The sequence below is a fragment of the Sinocyclocheilus rhinocerous genome, unplaced genomic scaffold (assembly GCF_001515625.1).
Source record: "Sinocyclocheilus rhinocerous isolate Xijiao unplaced genomic scaffold, SAMN03320098_v1.1 scaffold528, whole genome shotgun sequence".
Taxonomy (NCBI): Eukaryota; Metazoa; Chordata; class Actinopteri; order Cypriniformes; family Cyprinidae; genus Sinocyclocheilus; species Sinocyclocheilus rhinocerous.
Window position 1 is genome coordinate 162,494 of NW_015634004.1, and position 26,051 is coordinate 188,544.

Sequence of the window (26,051 nt, forward strand, 5' to 3'; positions counted from 1 at the left end):
CAGCACTAATATATATATATATATATATATATATATATATATGGACCAAATTGTGAAACCTGAATAGGCGTTGTTGACGTGTAAATGTGGGCAGTTGTATGCTAATGCGATAATCGTTTTGACGTCATAATGTTGTAGAAGTTCAGAAACAATTTTTGCACATTTTTCTTCAATAAATGCTCTTTTTGTACTAGGAAGAAAGTTTTGAGTTCTCAGCATTACAGTATGCTTTCACAGTACAATGAACTCTTTATCTCAAAAGATGAGGAAAAATGTGATTCCTCATAACATGACTCATCTAAATCAGAGCCAGAACGAATAATAACTCCAATGGCTATACTCAAACCAGAGACATTTTCAAAATATCTCTATCACAGTCACTGCTTCAGAAGGAGAATTACGGTCTAAATGAGAAACGAGAGAAAAAGACAAACATGTTATCAAACTCTGTTTGAAAAATAAGCTCTGAACTAAAACGAAAAAGCACGCCACAGGAAGTCATATGACAAACTGATCTTCAGATTCAAAGGGTTTGTTATTGTGAATCAAAGACGTCCGCAGAACCTAACCAGAAACTAAGAGAGACCCTAGAGGTGAGGGTGGTGCACATCTCCCATGATGCCTCAAGAATGAGTAATACTGCCCGACACAGCTGCAAACACGCATTGCTCTAAACATCTAGAGAGCTATATTTCACATTATTTACAGAAATGCAAAATGCCAAGAATAATGTAGCATGATGAATGGCTAACAAGATATTTTAATTCACAGCAATATCCAACGGTTTGGCATCAGGAGCCTATAGAAATCAATCTGAAATAATTAAAAATGCAAACGGGACCTAGAACACAATCATGCTGTGTTTAAGGTTGCTTGGTTAAATCTCATGAGGGAGAAACTGGCTGCGATTTCAATTCAGCAGCTAAAAGGTTTCTAAAACTGTGCAGGTTTCTAAAACAGTGTTTTGGGTGGCACATTTCTGTCCAATTGATTAGAGAGGGAGACCAATTTGTACATGGCATGTTAATTAACCACCCAAAATTACTTCCAGTCCGAAACGGCAACTACAATCAGCAGTGTATGGAGAGGATTAGGGGTTTATACACAACACACGTTTTAGCATTTCAAAGACAGGTAGGTGAAGTGCAATTGTATGAAAAACAATGTCCAGGGAAAATATTTTTACAAACTTTACTTGATGTGTAATCATCTTAAAATACTATGCACATGTCATTCAAAATAGCAAAATGTAATGCAATAGTCACAGATTTGACTACTTGAATCCACAATAAACAATAAAAAAAATCTCTCTTTTTTTTTTTTTTTTTTAAATGACTGTCTGTCCAAAATCCTGTTTGGAAAATGATACTTCCTTTCTCAAGCGAAGTAAGATCCAGAATTCTGGCAAATATTTTATGCTGATCTGTAAGTGAATCATTACACTGAATAAGCTGCATGGATGATGTGTTTTGACCGTGGCAAACTCAATTTAAAGAGGACATTACACAAAGTTCCTACTCGCATATATAGTAGAAAATCACAAAGTCACAGCCAGTCCCACACAGAACATACGCATGTAGAAAATTCACCGATTACCGCAGAATTCAAACGGCAGTCATTCACATTTTAACCGTAACGCATCCCAAACCCCTTACGTCTTTCATTTAATAAAAAAATGTAGACTCATTTGTTACATTCAGCTACCAAGAATAAGTGAAATAATATACCATACCCGTTTTGTAAACACACCACAGAAGCTATTAAAATATAGCAACCATTACAACTTTAAATAATGTACATTTTATATATTTAATATTTTAATAATTATGTATAATTATAAATATGAATTCATAATAAATTACATATATCATTATTTTTATTTGACATATTTATCATTTATAATTAATTATTAATTAAGTAAATTAATAATGAATTATAAATGATAAATATTACAAATAAAAATAATAATATTGAAAATTGATAATTAATAATTAACAATATAATAATTATTAAGAGTGTTTCTTTGCTTGGCCCAATGTAATATTAGTATCACCGGGGTATTATATAGTTTTTGTTATTTTGAATTAGATTTCACTTTTATATTTTCTGTTTCTGTTTTAAGCTCTTTTGTGTGTTTTGCCATTTTTATTTATTTTTTATACATAGTTATACTTAAGTTTTAGTTTTACTTTGTTTAGTTTAAGTTATTTTAATACTAAAACTAAATGAAAATGGCAAATGTTGCTTTGGCACTTAGCTGAAATAAAATTCAAAAATAAAACTGATTTATTTAACTGTTTTTGTTTCAGTTAACAATAACAACCCTGGCTTGTTAAAATATCTGTAACCAGTCACTTGCAACAAGGATTTTAAGAAAAAAACCACTGAACTCTCTACCAACTGGTTGTCAAATGAACAAACACGGTAAGCAGTAATTCTACTCTAAGTGACACAGACTTACCAGTAAAGCATTTAACTTTTAGATTACTCAGTGAATGGTAAATCACCAAGTTGATTAAGGTTTCTAATGTCCCCCCACTTCTCCGATGGTTCATACTGTACACCCGTGGGTACATGCAGGGCTTTGCTTTTTACAGCACTTCCTTCGGCTACGCTCCAGCTCAATATTGTATCAATAAAAAGATCTAATGATGTTTCAGGGGGATTATAAGAGTCTGTTTCTCTGTCCCTAAATCTCTGAACATACTCATGCTCATATGGATGGCTCCAAACGAAAGTCAGAATTTTATTTGGATCAAGGCAGTTAGTCATCCACAGCTGCGTCTGGTGTGAGTGATCTTCACCCAGGCATGAGGGGGGTGAGGAACGGGGTGGACGAAGGGGCTTCTGAGAGGGACTGAACACACATGCTTGAGCTACGACATTCTCTTCCTCTGCTAATCAGTTAAAGTGACAGTTCACCCAAAAATGAACATTCTGTCATCGTTTATTCACCCTCATGTTGTTGAAAACCTTTCTTCTGTTGAACACAGAAGAAGATATTTGGAAGAATGCTGGTAACCAAACAGTCATTGACTTCCACAGTGTTTTTTTTCTTCCAAACTATGGAAGTCAATGGCTACTGTCAACTGTTTGATGATCAGCATTCTTCAAAATATCTTCTTTTATGCTCAGCAGAAGAAGAAACTCATACAGGTTTGGAACAACTTGAGGGCGAGTAAATAATGACTGAATTTACTTTTCAAGCGTACTGTCTCTTTAAAGCACATTCACTGGGCGGTCATTCTAGCCCTAGTGAGGCTGTGTTTAGCTAATCCAACCAATAATTTGAGCTTCAGCACTCCGTGAGGTTTAGACTGGTGAAGTTTAGACTACAGAAGCTGCATAGCAACAGTGTTCGCTAAAGACCTAAATATTTATATCTTCAAGCCGTTATTTCTGCAGCAATGTCAGTAATGACTTTACACTGTGTTCACATTGACCCAACAAACGCCAGCACTTCAAACATTCAGGATTTGGCTGTTGAACTTAGAACGTTGGAAACATAACCGTCATGTTCACACTGACCCAACAAGCTTGTCAATGTTCGCTTTTAAGATGGTGACTGAAAAGGAAAAGTTAGCAATTTCATTTCTTAAAATTCTATCTATAAATACTATATAAATAAAATAAATACATAAATACATAAATATATATATATATATATATATAAAATTACATACACACACACATATATATAAAATGCATGTATTTAAAATGTGCCACTGGCCATACCGATGTTAAGAAAGCATGCATGCACATGTCAATAGAGTTGTAAAAGACGGTTTGAAATACTCACTGTTGTCTCTATATGTTTCAGTGGGAGGTCATTGCTGGGGGCCTGTGGTGAAACAAACAGACAAGAAATCAAGCCGTTAATACACTGACAAGCATAAATGACTGAAAAGGCTTCAGGAAGTCTGCTTTCCTGGCACATTATATGTCAGTAGGACACCTGAATGTTTGTTTTCTAGATTTATAACTCACTTAAATGCAGTGAAAAATCGCTCACTAATGTAATGATGAAGTCTTCAAATAATCTTAAGAGCAAAAAGTGTATTAAAAAATCACTATATTACTAATCATGTAATGTTATATTAACGCAAATAAACTACTCATAACTCAATGAACAAGCAAAAGTAAACAGCATGTTCCTACCAATGCCAAGGTCATGGGTTCAATTCCCAGGAAATGCATGAACCGATATATGGATACAATCATCTGCCAAATGCAGAAATGTAAATGCAAAGTGTACACTATTGGTTAGGTAATTCTGTCATGCACTGATCAACCGGCATCAAAGAGTGAAAGAGAAGACATGGGCTGACTCCAGTGTGTAGGTGCATCACTAAACAGCCTAGGTAAATATTTAGACAAGAGCGCATAGCTCCAGCGTTACTGTAAATCTGCTTGGTGGCCGAGAAGCACCATATACAGAAGTTTAGCACAGGATCCACAGCACAGTTTATTCCCCCGTCAATTCCGAGCCAGAGAAAGGCATTTATTTATGAGGCCTCTGGCCCCCAGGAATCTCTGATGTCATTGGCCAGCTCGAGTCTGGCTAGCCTCAGAATACCCATGTAAGTCTGAGATGGCACAAGAACACAAGAAATCACCATGAGGAGACGGCAAGACATGGCAAGACAGCATTGAGATCGCTATGTCCCGCTTTACTTTTCCAGTATCAGGCAACTCTGCGGTTCTTCGAACTACCGTTGAACTCGATGGCAAGGCTGAAGAAGTCAGGAGATATAATGTGTATAAAAGATGTCAGTGGCATCCAGGGAATCAATCAAAAACTACAGAAAACCTTAAAAAGGTGACTGAAAAGGAAAAGTTTAAATTAATAATTTTACATTAATAATATTTTTGTTTATTTAAATACACACATATACACATGTCATATATAAGATAAATACATAAATTAAAAAGTATCCATTTAAAATTTAATTAATGTGATTTGATTAGAGTAATGGCTGCTGAATTAATTTTTTGTTGTTGTTGTTTTAAATACAGGAATATATATTCAAATAGAAAACAGTTATTTTAAATTGTGATATTACTTTAAAATATTACTGTTTATTTATTTGTTTGTTTTTTATCAAATAAATGTTGCCTTGGTGACTATGTAAGACTTCTTTCAAAAAAAGTTTAAAAATCATAATCATTCCAAACTATGGACTGGCAGTGTATTTAAAAGTATTTATAAAAAAAATATATATATTTTTAAACATTCTGCTTTTTGTGATATAATGCATAAAAAAGACATGACCGACATCCTGGGAATTGTTCAAAACCTAAAGGAGATTCAAAACAGCCTCCGCTGAAAGGCGAAACCTCAGGCTTTTGAGGTCTGAGTGGTCAATGATGTAATGTGAATCATCAAATCTCTGTGTTCCGCAAGAGACCCTACATGTCTGTCTCAAATCCTGAGAAAAAAAAAGTATGTCTTCCAAGAGTAATAAAGCTGGAGGGAAATTATACCCCAGCTGTAGAGTTTGCACTACTGCAGCCCCCAAAACGACTGCTAACTAGAGCGCATCCGATCCGCGGACACCGAGCGAGAACGCTTGGCAACCTCAACTTTCTGCGTGCTTCTGAGAGCCTCGTTATGTCCATCTAGCATGACCACCACCAAACCCATTATGGTTGTCGCCAGTCACACAAACACGTCAGTCCATTAGATACGGTACAACCGCTGGCGGAACAACACAGAGCAGAAAGGTCATCATCTAGGTCACCTATCTCTGTTATCTGTCTCCTTTGCCAAGAAGTCCCATACAGCAGTTTTTACAACCACATCTGAGGGAAAGCAGAGATTTCAGAAGAAGTTAACAACAACACAATCCAAGCCACAGGTACAACGATTTCATGGATAAACTCTCCTCAGCAACAACATCATCTAGTTTCAGCTGCGTCTGGGAGTGTGCTGGGATTCGAATGTAAAGATGGGGTCGGCTGAGAACTGTGTGTAGATCAGACGCATGATAATAGAGCCGCTGGGAAACTTTTTCTTCCCCACTGGTCCAAATGCTAAACCTTAACACATTTTGTAAAATCTGACACACTCTCTCATCTCACTTCAGCGCTGCTCAGTATTTTGTAAACTCTTCTCCTCCACAGCTTTCTACGACTTTTGGTGTTTACTTCTATCTTTCTTTGATCCTTGACTCTACTTTTTTCAGAATCGGCCAGAAGTGGACATGAAAAGGAAAAGATCCGAGCCTGCGATCATGTGAAGGTACATTCGAGTGAATTTTGCATTGCATCAAAGACACCAGTATTTTTGTCCTTTTCATGAAAGACTACGAAAAGACTTTCAGACTTGACTTTTTAGATCTGCTCTTATTCAGCTGTGTTATCATTAAAGGGGTCATATGATGCGATTTCAAGTTTTCTTTTCTCTTTGGACTATAAAAACTAACATAACTGAAGCAAAACAAAACAAAACAAAAAATAAATATTGCCACACAGCAATCACTTGCCATTAGATAGCAACAAATTATACTATTGAGTGCATTACTTTGGCAGCCCTAAAAAAATAAAAGTAAAATAAAAGTAAATAAACTGAAAAAAAATAATGCAAACCTATAAATGAAAACCAATTAAACCTATATTAAATGTAAAAAAATAAATAAAAATAAAACAATGGTAAAACTTGCAAAAAAAAAAAAAAAAAAAAACTATGATGACTGTGGTTTACAGTATAACTACAGTGTTGACGGCAGAGACCGTTTCCCAGGATGTTGGGTTAAGAGTATTGCACCATTGTACTGATCATAGCTTATGGAGCTGGAGTTTAGTGGACAATGATCCTGTACAGAGTGTGTCGGGTGAGGTCAGTTTCATCATGTTGTTTCACAATAATTGTCTGGGTAGCTCTTGCAATCCACTCTACAATTCTGAACTCATCCTGAAACTAAGCAGTGTTTAACTTTGGGTAAGTGATTAAATAAGTAAGCAAGCAAGTAAATAAATAAATGCTCAATCAGTCAACAACAACAATAATAATTATTGTTATTATTATTATTATATGCTGCTAAATAAATAAATAATCAACTAATTGTATTTTTAATGTTGGAGAATGAAAAAAAATCATGATTATTATAATACTAATTTTATTATTATTATTATTATTATTATTATTATTACATTTTTGAATATTTCAATTTGCATTCAGGTAACAAACAAGATGCAGAAGTGAAATGCAAATTTGGCTTTAGGAAAAATTACTAAAATGAAATAAATCATATAATTGCAATATGTGTCATTTACCTAGCAAAAAAAGGCAGTTAAAAACAAACTTTAAATGCTGTCTTTAAATGTTCTTATTTGGAAATGTGCATGTAAATAAATAAATCAATAAATAAGGTTGAGGTTTTAATCAAACAAAGATCTGTTTAAAATGTGTCCTATAGAAATGTGTACTTGATTTTCACATACTTCTTTATATTTAACAAATTTAATGGATCAGGGGTACGTTTCCCAAAAGCATTGTTAGCTACCTATGGTCGTAAGTTCCATTGAATTCAACTGGTAATGACGGAAACTTGCGACCATAGTTGCTTTTGGGAAATGCACTCCCAGTTTGGAAGAACACTTAATTTTGTTCCAGTTAACAGAATTGTAATTCAATAAATTCAACTTCCTGTCAATGTGGCCAATTCTAATTCCAACTCGTAAATTATAATGAAGTCGATTCTTTATTGATGCTATGTGACAAAGTTTGAACACTTAAGGTCTGAGGTCTTGAGAAATTCCCAGCTCTAAGTATGAGCCACAGTCACAGAACATTGAGGCATGTTTTAGTGAGCAGGACTAACAAGGGCCGCCTGACAGGATTACAGGATGAGATCTGTGGACCGATGGATGCTCAAATTCATCAAAGAGAAAGAGAAACTCATGTGTGACTGACTTGATTTGGTCCAGACTGACACGGCTCATCATATGATCATGCCACTAGCCTGAACCGATTCACAGAACGCAAATTATAGCCCACTTAAGTAAATACTGAAGGAGGAAAAAAAGCACAGGGAGTTTCCTTGCACGAAGGCACAAATTGAGTGAACAGAGCCTCCTTTAAAATGACATGAAGCTAAAATAAACCCAGACGGTACTTATGTGAAACCATGAATGCACTATTATCATTATAATTAATATTTCTATCCTAAATCTAGATCTACACAGGCTGGTCAACATTTCCAAAGAGAGTGTCATCTGCTACACTGATTCTATATCTTCATAAGAGATTGTGAGTTCACTTTTTAAATTGCAATAATGCTATGTTGCGTCCAACTGGGAACGGCTGAATTTCCAACTGGGAAGAGAGCAAAAGATGCACTTTCAATTTGGAAATGTTGAAACCCACAATTCAGATGCTGACGCATGCAGAGATGGTGGCTCTTAGAGAGATGCACCCAGTTAGTATTAAACAGTCACTTTTAGGTTTAGGCAAATAAAATACATTCTTGTAAATCTTCTGAAAAATATAAATCTGCAGAATCTGCAGAATCTAGCATTACACAGCATCGTTTACACTCAGCAATTTAGTCTCTAGACGACTTGGTTTTTTTTTTACAATCAAAATCCTGCAAACATCCTAAAAAAATACAGCTTATTCTGGTAGTTTTGTTTTGGAGCATGATGGCTGGCTTCTTGCAAGTCTTGCTTGCTCGGCTAGAACAAGTTGTGGGCATCAGAGGAACTGCATTAAGTTGGTTTCAGTCATATCTTAAAAATAGAAGCTTCTCAATAAATATTGGACGATATTTTTCTGGGGCGGTCCCCCTGACTTGTGGGGTCCCCCAAGGCTCTATTTTGGCCCCTTTATTGTTTTCTTTAAAGATGCTTCCTTTAGCCTCTATTTTTGAAAAGCATGGCTTGTACTATCACTGCTATGCAGACGATACTCAACTTTCTTTGCCCCTGAAGCATAAAAATGTTGTAGACTCCCTCTGTGCCTGTCTTTCCGATGTCAAAGCTTGGATGTCTTTGAATTTTTTTTATCTAAATGAGAGTAAAACAGAGATCATTGTGTTTGGCTCTTCTGAAGTCCCAAACATTTCTCATGTAAATTCTGGTGTTTTATCTTCTTATCTTCTCGATAGTGCACTTACATTTGATAGGCAAATAAATGTAGTTGTCAAATCAAGTTTTTACCAATTAAGGACGTTGGCTAAAGTGAAGACCTTCCTTTCTTTTAAGCACTTTGAAACTGTAATTCATGCTTTTATTTCTTCTATAATTTATTATTGTAATTCCCTGTATATGGGAATAAACAGTTCTTCAATATCTAGATTACAAATGGTCCAAAATGCGGCTGCACGTCTTTTAATCGATGTTCGTAAATACGAACATATTACTCCTGTGTTAATGTCTTTACATTGGCTCCCAGTACACTTTAGAATTGATTTTAAAGTGTTTTTGCTTGTTTTTAAATGTTTAAATGGCCTCGCTCCCCCTTACCTCTCCGACCTGTTGTTTGAATAGTATCCGGAAAGAACTCATAGGCCTGCCAACCAGAGTTTGTTAACTGTTCCAAAGTCAAAATTTAAATCTAGGGGTGATCGAGCTTTTTCCATAGCCGCACCTAAACTTTGGAACACATTACCGTTCCATATTAGAACTGCACCAACATTACATATTTTTAAATCAAAGTTAAAAACGTATCTCTTCACTATAGCCTATGACTTGTGGTGTTGTTTGTTGTCTGATGTTTGCTTGGTTTGTATACATGTTTTTATAAGTCTTTTACAACATTGTACACAGCACATTGGTCAACTGTAGTTGTTTTTAATTGTGCTTTATAAATAAATTGAGACTTGAGACTTAAGATGGTCTGCTTGACATTCAAACATCTCTTATTCTTATTCAGCAGTGTTATTCACAAAAACTAAAACACAAATTAAATTAAAACTGCGAAAAACTGAAACGTATGGAAGCCTGTTTCCACCAAGGAATTGAAAAATAAAAAAGGTAATTAAAACTTTTTATCTCACACTTCATACTTTTATCATAATTCTGACTTTTTCTCACGAGAGCGCAGCAGTCAAACGCAGAAAAAACAATGGAAAAGCAGTGCAATCGAATAAAAAACCTGATATTTCATGTTTGCATCATGGTGACAGGCTGAAAGCTGCTGTTTTTACAGAACATTTATAGTTAATAATAGTCTACAGATGTTATACCTTCAGTCATTTTAAATTTTAATTATCTTGACTTTTGAGATTTTTTAAAAGCATTTTCCTCATATTATTTCTGAATACATAATATGTATAAGACAAGTTTGTACAATATGTAGTTGTAGTTCATGCATCTTTTCTGCAAAGATATTTAACAAGTCATTTGTTTAACATTTACATCATGTTGACAACTTCATGTGTGCTGCACTTGGAATAGAATTTTCTTTAACTAGAGGGTTAATAAAGAAAAAGTTGGTTGAATCATGTTGTAGTTACATTTTCAAGTTGACTAGTTAAAAAACTTTTATTTTTTAAAAACGAGAATCAGTCAAACGTTCTGAAAAAAAATTTAGATTTAAATTTTTTGCCAAATCGCCCAGCCCTACTCAGAACTGCAAGTTAATATCTTGCAGTTCTGCATTTACTTTTCGCTTTTATATCGCGCAATTGAAGGAAAAAAAAACTGAACAAAAAATCAGAATTTTGAGATAAAAGTCCCATTTTATGATGGAACCAAGCTTTAGTTTAGCTATAAATAAAATAAAATACATTTAAAATTAAAATAAATAAAAATATATATAAAATAAAATGAAATAAAATAATATAACAAATAATATTGTAAATAATAATAAAATAAATAAGCCATGTCAAAAATAAAAATGGCTATAATTTAATTTTAGTATTAGACATATGGTATATTATAAAACTTTACAACTTGCCTGCATCAAACATGAAATGTTTGATATTTTTAATATGTTCCAAAAACTTTTTTTGACCACCTTTGACCACCATTTTGGCCTAAATAACCTGGTACAACCAGCTGGTAGCTGGTTTGTCGCTGATTTAAGATGGTTACTGTCCATCTAAAATCCATCTAATGTTTTCCAGCAGGTTAAACGTCACCTTTACGGACAGAAGGCAGGGATTTCCCACTTCTGACTTTGAAGGGAAAGCAGCAAAAGTGTTTGTGAAATGCTGTACCCACAGTGAGCAGACGTAGGCCAGAGAGAGATGGGGAATCACGTCAGTGGAGTTGAGGGTGTGTCCACGTTGATTCAGTGAGTCTGGTTCTTTCCCTCCCTATGTGGTATTCCAGCCTCTCCTCCGAGATCCCAAAATACTCACCATTTGTTTTGCTGCAGTTACTCTGCATTTAGAACAAGGCTCCCTGTGTCCTTCTGTTTCATTTCGGCTGCATGTGGGTTAATTATAGTTTAACGTTTCACTGCGAGCAACTCTGTTTGTTCCTTTTTTTTCGCCCTGGAATACAGATGATCAGCCGCTATTTGTCCTAAATCACTCCTTTGACCATAATTCGTATGCAACAGGTATAAAAGGCATTTTTAAAAGTGCATTTCTGTGGTCCACAGATTTATATCCCAATGAAAATTCCTAAAACCGCACAGTTAAAAAAGGCATTTTGTCAAATGTACCATGTGCTTGTCCGACTAATGATGGGAAAAATTGCCTGTTCTATGTTCAGGGTGCTTAGACATTTAGTCACTGATCTTAGTTCAACTGCTTACAGAACAGCGACGATGTAGATCAGATCTGTCCTCAAACACAGCGCAGGGCTATGGAAACAAAAGGAAACCACAAAGAGGCGTTTGAAGGCCGAGGTGAATGTACTGTACTCCATATGGTCTGCTGCCCCCTATTGGTGGCTTCAAGAACTGCATGTTCCTATCAACAGCACAGTATGCGTACTGTAACTTTAAGGTTCAAAACCAGCTCATTACATATGGAAGTTTCTAAAAGCAGGCAGATGAATGTATTTGAACATGACTACACTATCACGTCAAAGTCGCCTACTGAGTATTCAGAAACTTAAAGGGATAGTTCACCCAAAAATGAAATCTCATTGTCATTATTCACTAAGCCACATGTCATTCTAAACCTATATGACTGACATTCTTTTTGAGGGAGCACAAAAGATGATGTTCAGAATGACATGAGGGTGAGTAAATAATGATGAAATTTTAATTCTTGGGTGTCAAACCTGTGCTGTGTCTGGCTGTGTGTAGCACCTACTACTCTGCGGTTTCAACTTTAAAAGAACTCAAATGTAATAATTTTAGTTCCGACTGTTATATGAATCTGTTGCAATGTGCTGCAGCTTTACAAAAAGGCTGTTCCCGAAGGAGGGACATGCAAAAAAGACAAAGTCTTAAAGGCAGAGCACAAAAAAACGATAGTTTAGTACTAAGGATCAGAGAGAGGATTAAACATGATCAATGAAAATGATGAATGCTTGTGGTGCACATGAATAGTATCCGGAAAGAACTCATAGGCCTGCCAACCAGAGTTTGTTAACTGTTCCAAAGTCAAAATTTAAATCTAGGGGTGATCGAGCTTTTTCCATAGCCGCACCTAAACTTTGGAACACATTACCGTTCCATATTAGAACTGCACCAACATTACATATTTTTAAATCAAAGTTAAAAACGTATCTCTTCACTATAGCCTATGACTTGTGATGTTGTTTGTTGTCTGATGTTTGCTTGGTTTGTATACATGTTTTTATAAGTCTTTTACAACATTGTACACAGCACATTGGTCAACTGTAGTTGTTTTTAATTGTGCTTTATAAATAAATTGAGACTTGAGACTTAAGATGGTCTGCTTGACATTCAAACATCTCTTATTCTTATTCAGCAGTGTTATTCACAAAAACTAAAACACAAATTAAATTAAAACTGCGAAAAACTGAAACGTATGGAAGCCTGTTTCCACCAAGGAATTGAAAAATAAAAAAGGTAATTAAAACTTTTTATCTCACACTTCATACTTTTATCATAATTCTGACTTTTTCTCACGAGAGCGCAGCAGTCAAACGCAGAAAAAACAATGGAAAAGCAGTGCAATCGAATAAAAAACCTGATATTTCATGTTTGCATCATGGTGACAGGCTGAAAGCTGCTGTTTTTACAGAACATTTATAGTTAATAATAGTCTACAGATGTTATACCTTCAGTCATTTTAAATTTTAATTATCTTGACTTTTGAGATTTTTTAAAAGCATTTTCCTCATATTATTTCTGAATACATAATATGTATAAGACAAGTTTGTACAATATGTAGTTGTAGTTCATGCATCTTTTCTGCAAAGATATTTAACAAGTCATTTGTTTAACATTTACATCATGTTGACAACTTCATGTGTGCTGCACTTGGAATAGAATTTTCTTTAACTAGAGGGTTAATAAAGAAAAAGTTGGTTGAATCATGTTGTAGTTACATTTTCAAGTTGACTAGTTAAAAAACTTTTATTTTTTAAAAACGAGAATCAGTCAAACGTTCTGAAAAAAAATTTAGATTTAAATTTTTTGCCAAATCGCCCAGCCCTACTCAGAACTGCAAGTTAATATCTTGCAGTTCTGCATTTACTTTTCGCTTTTATATCGCGCAATTGAAGGAAAAAAAAACTGAACAAAAAATCAGAATTTTGAGATAAAAGTCCCATTTTATGATGGAACCAAGCTTTAGTTTAGCTATAAATAAAATAAAATACATTTAAAATTAAAATAAATAAAAATATATATAAAATAAAATGAAATAAAATAATATAACAAATAATATTGTAAATAATAATAAAATAAATAAGCCATGTCAAAAATAAAAATGGCTATAATTTAATTTTAGTATTAGACATATGGTATATTATAAAACTTTACAACTTGCCTGCATCAAACATGAAATGTTTGATATTTTTAATATGTTCCAAAAACTTTTTTTGACCACCTTTGACCACCATTTTGGCCTAAATAACCTGGTACAACCAGCTGGTAGCTGGTTTGTCGCTGATTTAAGATGGTTACTGTCCATCTAAAATCCATCTAATGTTTTCCAGCAGGTTAAACGTCACCTTTACGGACAGAAGGCAGGGATTTCCCACTTCTGACTTTGAAGGGAAAGCAGCAAAAGTGTTTGTGAAATGCTGTACCCACAGTGAGCAGACGTAGGCCAGAGAGAGATGGGGAATCACGTCAGTGGAGTTGAGGGTGTGTCCACGTTGATTCAGTGAGTCTGGTTCTTTCCCTCCCTATGTGGTATTCCAGCCTCTCCTCCGAGATCCCAAAATACTCACCATTTGTTTTGCTGCAGTTACTCTGCATTTAGAACAAGGCTCCCTGTGTCCTTCTGTTTCATTTCGGCTGCATGTGGGTTAATTATAGTTTAACGTTTCACTGCGAGCAACTCTGTTTGTTCCTTTTTTTTCGCCCTGGAATACAGATGATCAGCCGCTATTTGTCCTAAATCACTCCTTTGACCATAATTCGTATGCAACAGGTATAAAAGGCATTTTTAAAAGCTTTCATGTGCATTTCTGTGGGCCACAGATTTATATCCCAATGAAAATTCCTAAAACCGCACAGTTAAAAAAGGCATTTTGTCAAATGTACCATGTGCTTGTCCGACTAATGATGGGAAAAATTGCCTGTTCTATGTTCAGGGTGCTTAGACATTTAGTCACTGATCTTAGTTCAACTGCTTACAGAACAGCGACGATGTAGATCAGATCTGTCCTCAAAAACAGTGCAGGGCTAAAGAAACAAAATGAAAACCACAAAAAGGAGGAGACGTTTGAAGCCCAAGGTGAATGTACACACTCCATATTGTCTGCTGCCCCCTATTGGTGGCTATAAGAAGTGCATGTTCCTATCAACAGCACAGTGAACTACTATACACGTATTATAAGGTTCAAAAACTGTTCATTACATATGCAAGTTTCTAAAGCCAGGCAGACGAATGTATTTGAACATGGCCACACTATCACATTAAAGACACCTACTGAGTATTCAGAAACTTAAAGGGAGAGTTCACCCAAAAATGAAAACTCATTGTCTTTATATACTCAGCCTCATGTCATTCTAAACCTGTATGACTTTCTTTCTTTTTGGCAGAAGCACAGAATGTTCAGAATGACATTAGGATGAATAAATAATGCTGAAATTTAAATTCTTGGGTGAACTATCGCTTCAAGAGGAGTAACAACAACTAACGGTAAAAGTAAAATAAGGTAAAGTCTGTCAAACCTGTACTGTTTCTGGCTGTGTGTAGCACCTACAGCTCTGCAGTTTCAACATAATTGCAACATAATTTCAGTACCTACTTTTACATGATTCTGTCAATGTGATGCAACTTTACAAAGAGGCTGTTTCTGAAGGATGGGCATGCAAAAAAGACAAAGAAGCCTTAAAGGCAGTTGTAGGTTAGGGTCAAAGAGAAGATTAAACATGATCAATGAAATTTCTGAATGTTTGTGGTGCAAACCACAAAATCAACAAAAGAGCAATGATATACAAGTGCTATAACAAGTCTTAGTTAGCTTAACGCAGTACACGTAGCAAGATTTTTTTTTTAAATAATATAATAAATAAAAAGAAAACAGATAGAATACAAAAAGATTTGAAAGCAAGTGTTAGTTTTTTTTTTGTTTTTTTTTAAAGAATAGAATTAGAACAGAGAGTGCTAGATTTAGAGGGTCAAATAAAGATGGAAGAGATGCGTTTTTAGCCGATTCTTGAAGATGGCTAAGGACTCAGCTGCTCGGATTGAGTTGGGCAGGTCATTAAATTTTATGTATATAAAATTACTGTTATTAATAATTCCATTATAATTTATAATGATTGTATCATTATAATTTAATGAAATATATCATAAAAAATGAATCACAATATATTTTAAAAAATTATATATAATATATATTTATTTATGTATAATTTATGTTGAAATAATTAAAATATATAATTTTATAATACATAAAAACTAGATTTATACAAATTATATACTTTAATAATTTTAATTATTTAATTAAAAATAAATAAAATTAAAATAAAGTATAAATGCCCTTTTAAATGGTTGAGCGCTCTTTTTTTATGGGGCTTAAAGGCTTGGATAGGTCATCGACAACACAAATTCACTTGCAACCCCTATTCAATAACTCTGTGTTTTGGTTCATAAACTGTGGAAGGGCAGCTGTTCAGCTTGCAGATCTGAAGATCTCTGTCAAAACACAGCACACGGAGCACCTAAAAAGGACATGTTGTTTCATTCCTGTCTCCAGCACCTCGGAGTCCATTACAGTATGATTTAAATGTGTTTGGTTAATGTCCAGACCTGGCTGAAACAACAACAACCCTTGATAAATAAAAAATCATCGACAACTAGGGTGGATAGCTGGCCGGGTCTCCAGAGTATCAGACCCAGGATACGGTGAATATTACGATGTAGGTGAGGAACACGCACATAACCTGGCATCAGCAACAGCCTTTCTCTCACAGCTTTAATGGCCACCTGCAAATTTTCGGCACAATACAGCAGGGATGGAAACAAATTTAAACAGACGGGACGTTGTGCATTTCAGTGGCTCTCTGTGTTTACATTACGCTAATGGAGGGTCCGTGCCTGCCTTCCATCCCAGGAGAATTCTACGGAAAGAATTCCGAAGATGGTATTCAGCTAAAGAATTCCGAGCTGTGAGAACCTGCGAACAGAAACATCCCAAAGCAACACTCTGACCCTGGGTTAACGCTCACAACAGGGGAAGGACGTCACAGAGGACCCCCCAAAGCAGACTCCTGCATTTCACATATTGCATAATGCATCGTATCCGCTGAGAAAACGAGAGAGGATGCGAAGCAGAGAGCCTTAAGGGGTCTGGGCATGGAGCGTAAACACAGAAAGACCTGGAAAGACCAGAGTAACGGTGGTCTGCTTAATGTCATCCGAGACCCGGCATGCGTTTCATCCTCTCATGGCCAATTATGGCCAATATCACATTGTGGTGAAACAGACCCAGGCCAGATGGCTCTAGAGGACAGCAGACAGCTCTGAGAGAGAAAGCCTGAAGCCTGTCTTCAAATTATAAGCAGTGATGTAGAAAGCATATTATTTAGATAACGCCCACCTAATGTATGTGTCTGGCCGTCCACTTGTATCATATCAAAATGTACAGCATAGCAGATCACCTTGGACAGGGCACGAAAAGTTAAAAACACACTGTACTTGACAAGGTCAGTTTATCTCAAAAACATGACCAGGTCACATTTCTACGGAGCACCGCACATGACATGCAAAAAAAAAAAAGAAAAATCGTGGGCACGATTTATTCATTCGTTCCCTCGATTTACTAGATTGTGCGCACGATTTAATAGGCTAATTTGTTCCCTCGTTTTAAGTAAATCGTGCGCTCGATATAATAATTCGTGCCCTTGTTCTAGGTAAATCGTGCGCCGTCGCCAGTAGAGTCTTCCAATTCTTAGTATGCGATGTAGATGCCTCTGACTTAAAATGATTCCATGCAACGCTGCAAGGCTTTTGAGAATGTCTCTATAACTCATTCCCAATTCAAGATAAAACCCAATTAAACTGTCTCTGTCCATAACATAACACAACATATAGCAGCAACATGTTTATGAGAATGCGTACGCAGACAGGAAGTACAACTAATTATTATTTCGTGCGAACGATTTACCTAGAATGAGGGCACGAATTATTATATCGAGCACACAATTTACTTAAAATAAGGGAACGAATTATTAAATCGTGCGCACGATCTAGTAAATCGAGGGAACGAATTAATAAATCGTGCCCACGATTTATTAATTTTTTTCTTGCATGTCATGTGCGGGGCTCAGTACATTTCACCCAAAACCTAAAGAAATAAAAAAAAATTTAAATAAATAAATAAGATGTTTTTGCACATTATTTTAATAACAATTCAGCACATTTCCCGAAGAATTCACAAATGTAATACAGTAACATGTACTGTAATAGTTACTGTAATAAAGTTTTATATATAATATAATTTTAAATAATTATATTTTATTTTATATAATAAAATAACATATATAAAATATATATTTTATATATAATTTTACACTTACATAAAAAATGTAAAATATATAATTAATTAGTATTAATTAGTTGGTAGTACATATTTTATTTGTCAAGGAAAGATGGAAAGTTTCAAATGTTTTCTTTTATTTGACTTGTAAACTGTAAAATGATGTGCTTATTTAATTAAATTTAGCCTTATTCATATAAATACAGTTAACATTACTTTAATAACCATTTTTAATAACAACTACCTGACATGCGGTGTTATGTTTTTAAGATCATATCACCTACGGTGAAAATTTTCATCCAAAATTGTAAATTCACACTGGCATTTGATCCTTGTTATTGGGTTTCAGATCACAGGTCTAACCACCAGCCAGCCAACACATTTAGCAGAGGAGAATTTACCAAACATGGAGCGAGGAGAAAGCAGGTCTACAAGATTAAGGACGACCACAGAAATACTCCTGAATTCACCATTAAACAAAAAGCCATTAAACAGGGTTGTTTTTGGCTTCAGCGAGCTGCGTCATTGTAAACAGTGAGATCAGCAGCTTTGTCCTTGCTGAAGGCAGTGTGTGTGTGTGTGTGTGTGTGTGTACAGGTTTATATATCCTGGCAATCACAAAAGCTTTTCTCCACAGACTTTAGGTAAACAAAATCACTAAATATTCATGTTTGGGATGTTCAATCTGCAGGTCCAAGCCTTACATAAGTAGATTCTTCATTTTCACTTTCTATCTGGACAACTGCTCTGAGTTTCCTTCACTGTTGTCCCTAAAATTCTAGTTTATGTGTTCTACTTAGTGAAGTTCAGCTGCCACAGACATCCACACCGACAAAATATCTCTCACAATTTTACCTGTCATCTCCACTTTAACATTAATCTTAAATGATCACTATAATACTCTTAACAAAAATTAACTACTTCATTAGACTTTTTTTATTATTTTATCATTTATTTTTATTTCAATTGTAGTATATGTATTACGTTTACTTTTTAGAAGTTTTTCATCTAATATTTATATGCAATATTATTTCAGCTTTATTTCAATTCCCGAAAACATTTTTAATAGTTTGTTTTAGTTAACAACAACACTGCTCCATTCAACTTGCCCTTAACCTCTCATCCCACGTAAACATCACTTTATCATCAATCTGATTAACAGTGCAGATTCCGAGTGATGACGGTTCTAGGAAACGATCAAAAACGGGTCATCAAAACAACCACAGACGTTCTTACCAGTTCATAGTTGGCGACAGGAACGCAGGAGGATGATACCTGCAACACACAGAAAAAAACACAAATGTCAGGCCTGATTCTGTGACTTTCAAGTCAACATGACAAGTCAACACGTTTTACCACCGTGAAATGACATTTTTCAAGTGAAATGGGATTTTCAACAAGAAAAACTGCAGGACGGGACTTGATTTTATCCAATCGGAGCCAGGTGTTTGGAAGAGAGGGAGTGAAGAAGGATTCATGACATTGGCTGTAATAGAAAGTGGTTTCAGAACCTTATTACATTTTGATAAAAGGTTACCAAGACAAACATTTCGCTTTCATTTGGAAAACACACACAGATGAATTGATAACCTGATAACTTTCACACAGAACACCAGAAATGTACCGTTTACATACAACTCCCCCCCCCCAGTGTTATTTTAGTATTATATACAGCAGGGGTGCCCAATAGGTTGATTGCGAAGGCAATGCTGGTAGATCGCAAATCAAATGAAGGTCAGTGGTTCTCAACCGGAGGGCGCGAGATAACTTACTAAAATATAATATATTCACTAATTTCATGACTAATATGTTAAATAATTAAAAATATATAAATAAATAACAGCACCACCTCTCTACGTATTAGTGACATACAGGAGTCGTTCATTAGGCGCGCGTTGTGTTCGTTATTATTGATGCGCAAACGAACCGTGTATATGCGCTCTCGGCGCACTGATCACAACAACGTATTTCTTCTTGAACACAGTTCTGTCATGACAACTCTCGGAGGGATTGGCATGGTAATGTACATGACGATGTTAATGTATTCATGTAGTCGTATACAGAGAGTGTTTTATAACGGATGTGTTTATGTACACATGGCCATCAGACGCAACACTGACACTATTGCATGTTCTGAAAGAGGAACGTATTCACTGATGACGTCGAGGCGAGCCGCTTTCGAATCGCGAAAGCAATTTAATTTAAAATTGTTTTTTGGTGTTTAGTGATTATGAATGGATCCATAGTAGTTTATATGCAGTCCTTTGGCATCTCCCTGTGGTCTTGTTTGGTATTGCAGGTTAACTTGGTGCTTATTTGTTAAAATTACTGTATAATTGAGCTTTACGTACTTTAAGTTGTATAGAATATCTGCAGTGACATTTTTGCAAAGTATGTTTGCAAAAAAGAACACGGAATGTTTGAATCTATCTGGAATTTGTTTTGTTTAAAAATAATTACATGCAATTGAAAAGTACCGTATTGGCCCGAATATAAGACGACCCTGATTATAAGACGACCCCCCTTTTTCCAGATGTACCTTTTGGAAAAAGGCTTTTTAAAAACCAAATCTTGTTTTTTCTCAGTAAAACACATTTTGTCTTCAATTACTTTCATATTGCATATTTTTCCTATTTTAATTTTTGTTTTGAAAGTATGGTAAAAACTGGTAAAATGTACCAACAATCACATTTAAAAAATATACACTTTTTAATATACCATTAAAAAAAAAAATCAGGGGTGGGCACCCCTGATATACAGTGTATACTATTTTAGTATTTATTCATATTTTGAATTAGCTTTTATTTTAATATTTTCAGTTTTCATCAGAACTTTGTTTAGCCGCTTCTATTTAGTTTTAATTCATTTTAATTTATTTTTCAGTCATTTTTTGTACTTCAGCTTAAACATATTTCAGTTAGTTGCCAGGGCATTTTTATTTTTTTATTATGTTTTTTAATATTTTATTAATTTATTAATTACATTTTGACTTCATCTAATATTTATAGTCGTTTTTTATTCCAGCTTTATTTTAATTTTAATTTAAAATAAAACTCAAAAAAAAAGTATCTAACTAGAAGTAGTTCAGTTTGATTTAGACAGCTTATATACTCAAAATTTAAATAAATTTAAATAAATATTTAACGAAAATACAAGCTTCACATTTGTAAGCACAATTTTGTAGCAATGACACTTTCTTCTTTTAAAACAACTATTGGACGATCCAAAATCATTTCTGTGGCAAATAATATTTTTTAATAATTTATCTAATCATGATTTAACAATAAAAATGACTAAAATTTAAACTGAAAATAAAATCAAAGCTAATTTAAAATATTAATAAATGCTATAATAGTACATAAATACACTGAGTCAGTCACAACAGATAGAAACCATCATATCTCTGCTCAGTGATTCAGTGCAAAAACAGGCAATCTACAGCACTAACTTCATTTTCAGCATTTCATAAACAGGATTGGAAAGTCACTGATGTTTAAAGGTGATTTGCTTTGTCAGAACTCACAATCTGCTGAAGTCCTTTATAATAGGATTGCTGCTCAGACCACTGCCACAACTAATATCCCGCCTCCCATCAACAAATGAGCTCTGGGCTTCACAAACAGGATGGCGGACCATAATTTCTGGCACTGCTTTTACTGGAGCATTACGAAAACTGTTTCCAGGCAAAATTGCATCAGAGGAACTGGAGCTGTGCACAAACAGGAAGTCTCCTTCCACAGCTGTGTCTAAAAGCAATGGCAGCTGGATAGTCAGTCGATGACTAAACAGACAGCATTATTGTATGAAAGCACCTCCTAAGGAAGGAGACAGACTTTAGACGGATCTCTGGCATCATGACGTCATGTCTGATGATTACATTTAAAAAAAAAAAACTAAACAAACATGAATCAGACATTTAAAGACATTTTTAAAAAAATGACATTTATAAGACAATTTACTCTTTCCACAAACTGCTGAACCACACATAGGACTGCAGGATATCATACGCTGCAAATGATACGATTTGGATTCAGATATTCCTTGGTGTCTTATTTGCTTCATATACTACAACAAGGTATTTCTATAAAAAATAAAAAATAAAATAATAAAATAAAATAAAAAGATAAATTAAAATAATAAAATAAAAGTTGCCTTGACTTCATTTAAAATAAAAATAAAATATAATAAAATAAAGCAATATTAAAAATAAAATAAATTCAAAAATAAAATAAAGTAAAAAATAAAAATAAAAATAAAAATAAAGTTAAAGTTAAAGCAAAAATAAAAAATAAAATAAAATAAATAAAAACTAAAACTAAAACTAATAATATAAAATTTAAAATAAAATAAGAATATAATAACAAATTAAATTAAATTAAATTCTTTTTGTAAAAAAAATAAAATAAAATAAAATAAAAAATAAGTGGTCAGCATAATGACTCAAGTAATAAAATGACTCAAATCAAGAAGGAGATGTCATGGCTCATAATATTACCAGTTCATTCATCACATCACATATGGAAGGTCAAGTTAAACACATTGCATTGTGGGATACAGTACTGCATGTGTGCTCTGGGCCAAAAGAGACCTTGTGTCACAGTGATTTTACCACTAAGCCTGTGACTTGGAACCCACAAACATAATGCTGGTTTATTTCTCAAGTCAATGCAACTTGGGTCAGATTTCAGTTGTGTCATTCCAAGGACAACAATTTATGAATACCCAGAGTTCAAGCGTGTCTTTGCAAAATTTGATTCAGATGAAAGTGAGGAATTTGACATGGTCTGGAAGCCATCGGCTCTTACCATTTGATTTGACAGATGAATATATACGTGTGTTCTTTTCAACCATCTGGCATTTGTGTTAAATTTGCTCGGTCCATTTAATTGCTCGTCTTAATGCTGACAGAGCACATCGTGTTTCACAACGTCAGTTTCTCGTTTATCAATGACCTTGACTTGTCATTGATAAAGTGTTCTTTAAAAAGGTACTGAGCCTTAACTAACAGAGTTTATAGTTTAACAGGTGTGCTGCACCTGAAAAATCACAACATGTCTTGTATTGCTGGTGTTTGTGAAAAACACTCTAAAATCAAATGGTGCTAAATAGCACTAAAAGTGGTTCTTTGGCTCATAATCATAGGGGAACCACTTTAAGTGCTACAGTACATAGCACCTATATCTTTAAAGATGGTGCTATATAGCACCTTAACCACCCCAACGAACCACTGAAGAACCATTACAGGTTCTTTATAGGTGCTATATTGCACTTAAATTGGTTCCCCTATGATTACAAGCCAAAGAACCACTTAGCAGTGCTATATAGCACCTCAACTACCACAAAGAACCGCTGAAGAACCAATTTTTATACAGCAATTCCCTAAAATCATCCAGAACAACCTAGCAACTGCATAGCATTAGACTGAGTACAGATTGATTCTTGAAGACATCTAAATTGCCATGCAAAAGTTTCTATGGGTAAGAATGATCAGTCTCATTCTTTCACTATGTGAACAGGATGTTTTCTTAATAAGGGGCATGAGGACTTTAAGCATGACTAGTGCTGCTGTTTGATTTGACTTCCTGCTAAAAGATGTTATTCCAGCTGTGGACGTGGAGCCGTAAAGCGCATAAACACTGAAAATCTCTTGTTTTTTCTCACTACAGGTCTCAGCATATCTAAACGAACTCTGAACACAAACGATTAACCACTTTAAACAGGAAGACTGATAAGAGAGAAACAACAAATGTAAGCAAGATGACATCCCAATTTTGGATAACTCAGACAAACGTAGATACACTATTTTTAGAATAGGCAATAAAACGTAATGTTAAAATAGCAGAAAACATACAACAGTCTGACGAGATCTGTTTTTTTTTTTTTCATTAAACCCTTCAAACAGATAATGTTTTGAGGTTTTAAGACAAGATATAAAAAATCTAATAAATAAATAAAATGTATTATAAATTAATAAAATATAATTTAATTTCATATTTCTCATGTATTTGTATAATATTTCTTGTGGTACATCATTCAATATTATTTTACAAACATTTTTTGAAAATCTGACTTTGAAAGTTGCAACAAAAAAAGAAAATTTGATATAAGCTAAAGAATGAATAATGACATTTATTTAATCAGTTAGTTCTTGTGTTATGTATTTAATTTTGTGCTCTGTGTTACGTGAAATATGTCCCGTCTTGTTCTTTTAACATCAACACCAACCCGGCATAAACATTTATGCAAACCGTACACATCCTTATCTCTACCCAGACCCAGTATGACCACTGTACCAGTCCATAACACTTCAGTGATAAAGAGAAATCTCTCCCTATTCTCAGTCCATCCCAGAGCTCTGCTCTAAGTCTTTCTCCAGACTCCTAACACAGGCCTGGTCTTTCTCCAGACCGGATTCCATCACCTGGCCTAACTCTGCCTGCAGGCACCTGCTGATGACAGCCTGTCCACCTGCTATCCATAACTAACAAACACCTTATGTCTGCCCCGAGATCTGGCCCGACCCAGCATGCCTTCATGCCTCTGAAGATGCCTGGAATGTTTGAAATTGAGCCTGACGTCTTCTCTTTCAGAGGTCATTCCGGAAGAGCAACAGAAGTAGGCCTGAACAGTATATTTACTACGCTTTATATTTGCAGTGATTTTGATGCACTGTACTCTAAAAATAATGATATAAAAATTTAAATAAAATGATAAAAATTATATTAAAAAAATAAAAAATATTTTTTTAAAAAAATTACAAATTTTCTGAACATTGCAAAGATTAAATTTATCTTAAGTTTTTCCACTTGGAAAAAGACAAAACATTATTTTGAGATATACATGTATATAATAAATTACTTACGGTTTCTATAGAATATCCTGATTAATCTTAATGGAATAAAATGGAATTTATATTGATTGATTGATTGATTGATTGATTGATTGTGAATTCCAGTCATGATTTATATGACTGATGCAAAGATATATATCATCCAAAGAATGACAAATATTAAGATATTAAATGTGTAAGACTTCAGCTTCATCATCCAGTCTTAAACAGGAGTACAGCTATGAAAGCACTCACCCTAATCTAATTACTCAGGTTAGACGAGGACATTCAGAACGGCTAGAAATCCTGACGGAGCTCATCCCAATGCAAGAAAGCAAGAAAACAGCTGGCTTGAAGGTCAAAAGGTGGCGTAATAGCATTTGGTGACAATCAGCACCATATAGACATCAAACAATCACACTCTTTAGCAGGACGTCATCATGTCATATAATGAAACTGATTAACACGCGACCCCTTGATTCTCATGTGTCAAAACAAGCACCCTGAGAGCTGGATTCATTATGTGGGCAACAGAAGGCATTCGGTGCTGGTATTTACATCACGGTTGAGTCGTGTAAATCATTCTGACACATCCTGAGGCGGTCTACTCCGAGCATAACCTCTGGTTAATGGTTCATGCCCGGCCTCTTAAACCGCAGCAGGGGTGCAGGTGAACACACAAAAGGTGATAACCGCAGGTCTATTGGTGGGGCCAACCTCAATGCTGAAAATAGCCCTGACGATCATCCAAAAGGGTGAGTAAGCCTTTAAAAACCAAAAACAAACATTGTAGACATGACAGCGCAATATTAACCTGCAAAGAAAAGAATACCATCTGCAGTTGGATGAATGTCCCGAAAACCTGACAAGAACATGTCCAGATCACATTTACCCTAAAAGCAAAGAAAAAACCTAGGGAATTATATAATAAAGGATATTATTATAAAAGGTTATTTTGCACTGTGACGTTATTTTCAGAATGATTAGGCACATTTTCGGTGGAAATAGTGCTGAATTGTCACAAAAAAGTAAAGTAAAGTAAAGTAAAGCAAAAACCTGGCTTATGTTGGCTTATGATCCTCATTTGTAAGTTGCTTTGGATAAAAGCATACTCTCATTAGTGTAAGTTCGTATTTCTGATGTTTTGATGAGTATACTAAAATTTTAATAATTTCCATGGTTATGTTCAGCT

At 34.7% G+C, this 26,051-nt stretch overlaps 1 protein-coding gene across 1 annotated transcript in view; it reads right to left on the reverse strand.

The window, feature by feature from the left end:
- The window catches only part of LOC107744820 (tensin-1-like), a 267,547-nt gene that overhangs the window by 78,589 nt on the left and 162,907 nt on the right, over positions 1 to 26,051 (reverse strand). The window contains exons 4-5 of the mRNA XM_016558643.1: positions 19,267 to 19,305; positions 3,800 to 3,841 (exon numbers count right to left, since the gene is read on the reverse strand). Coding sequence (XP_016414129.1) covers positions 3,800 to 3,841; positions 19,267 to 19,305 — 81 coding nt within the window. The remainder of the gene's footprint in view (positions 1 to 3,799; positions 3,842 to 19,266; positions 19,306 to 26,051) is intronic.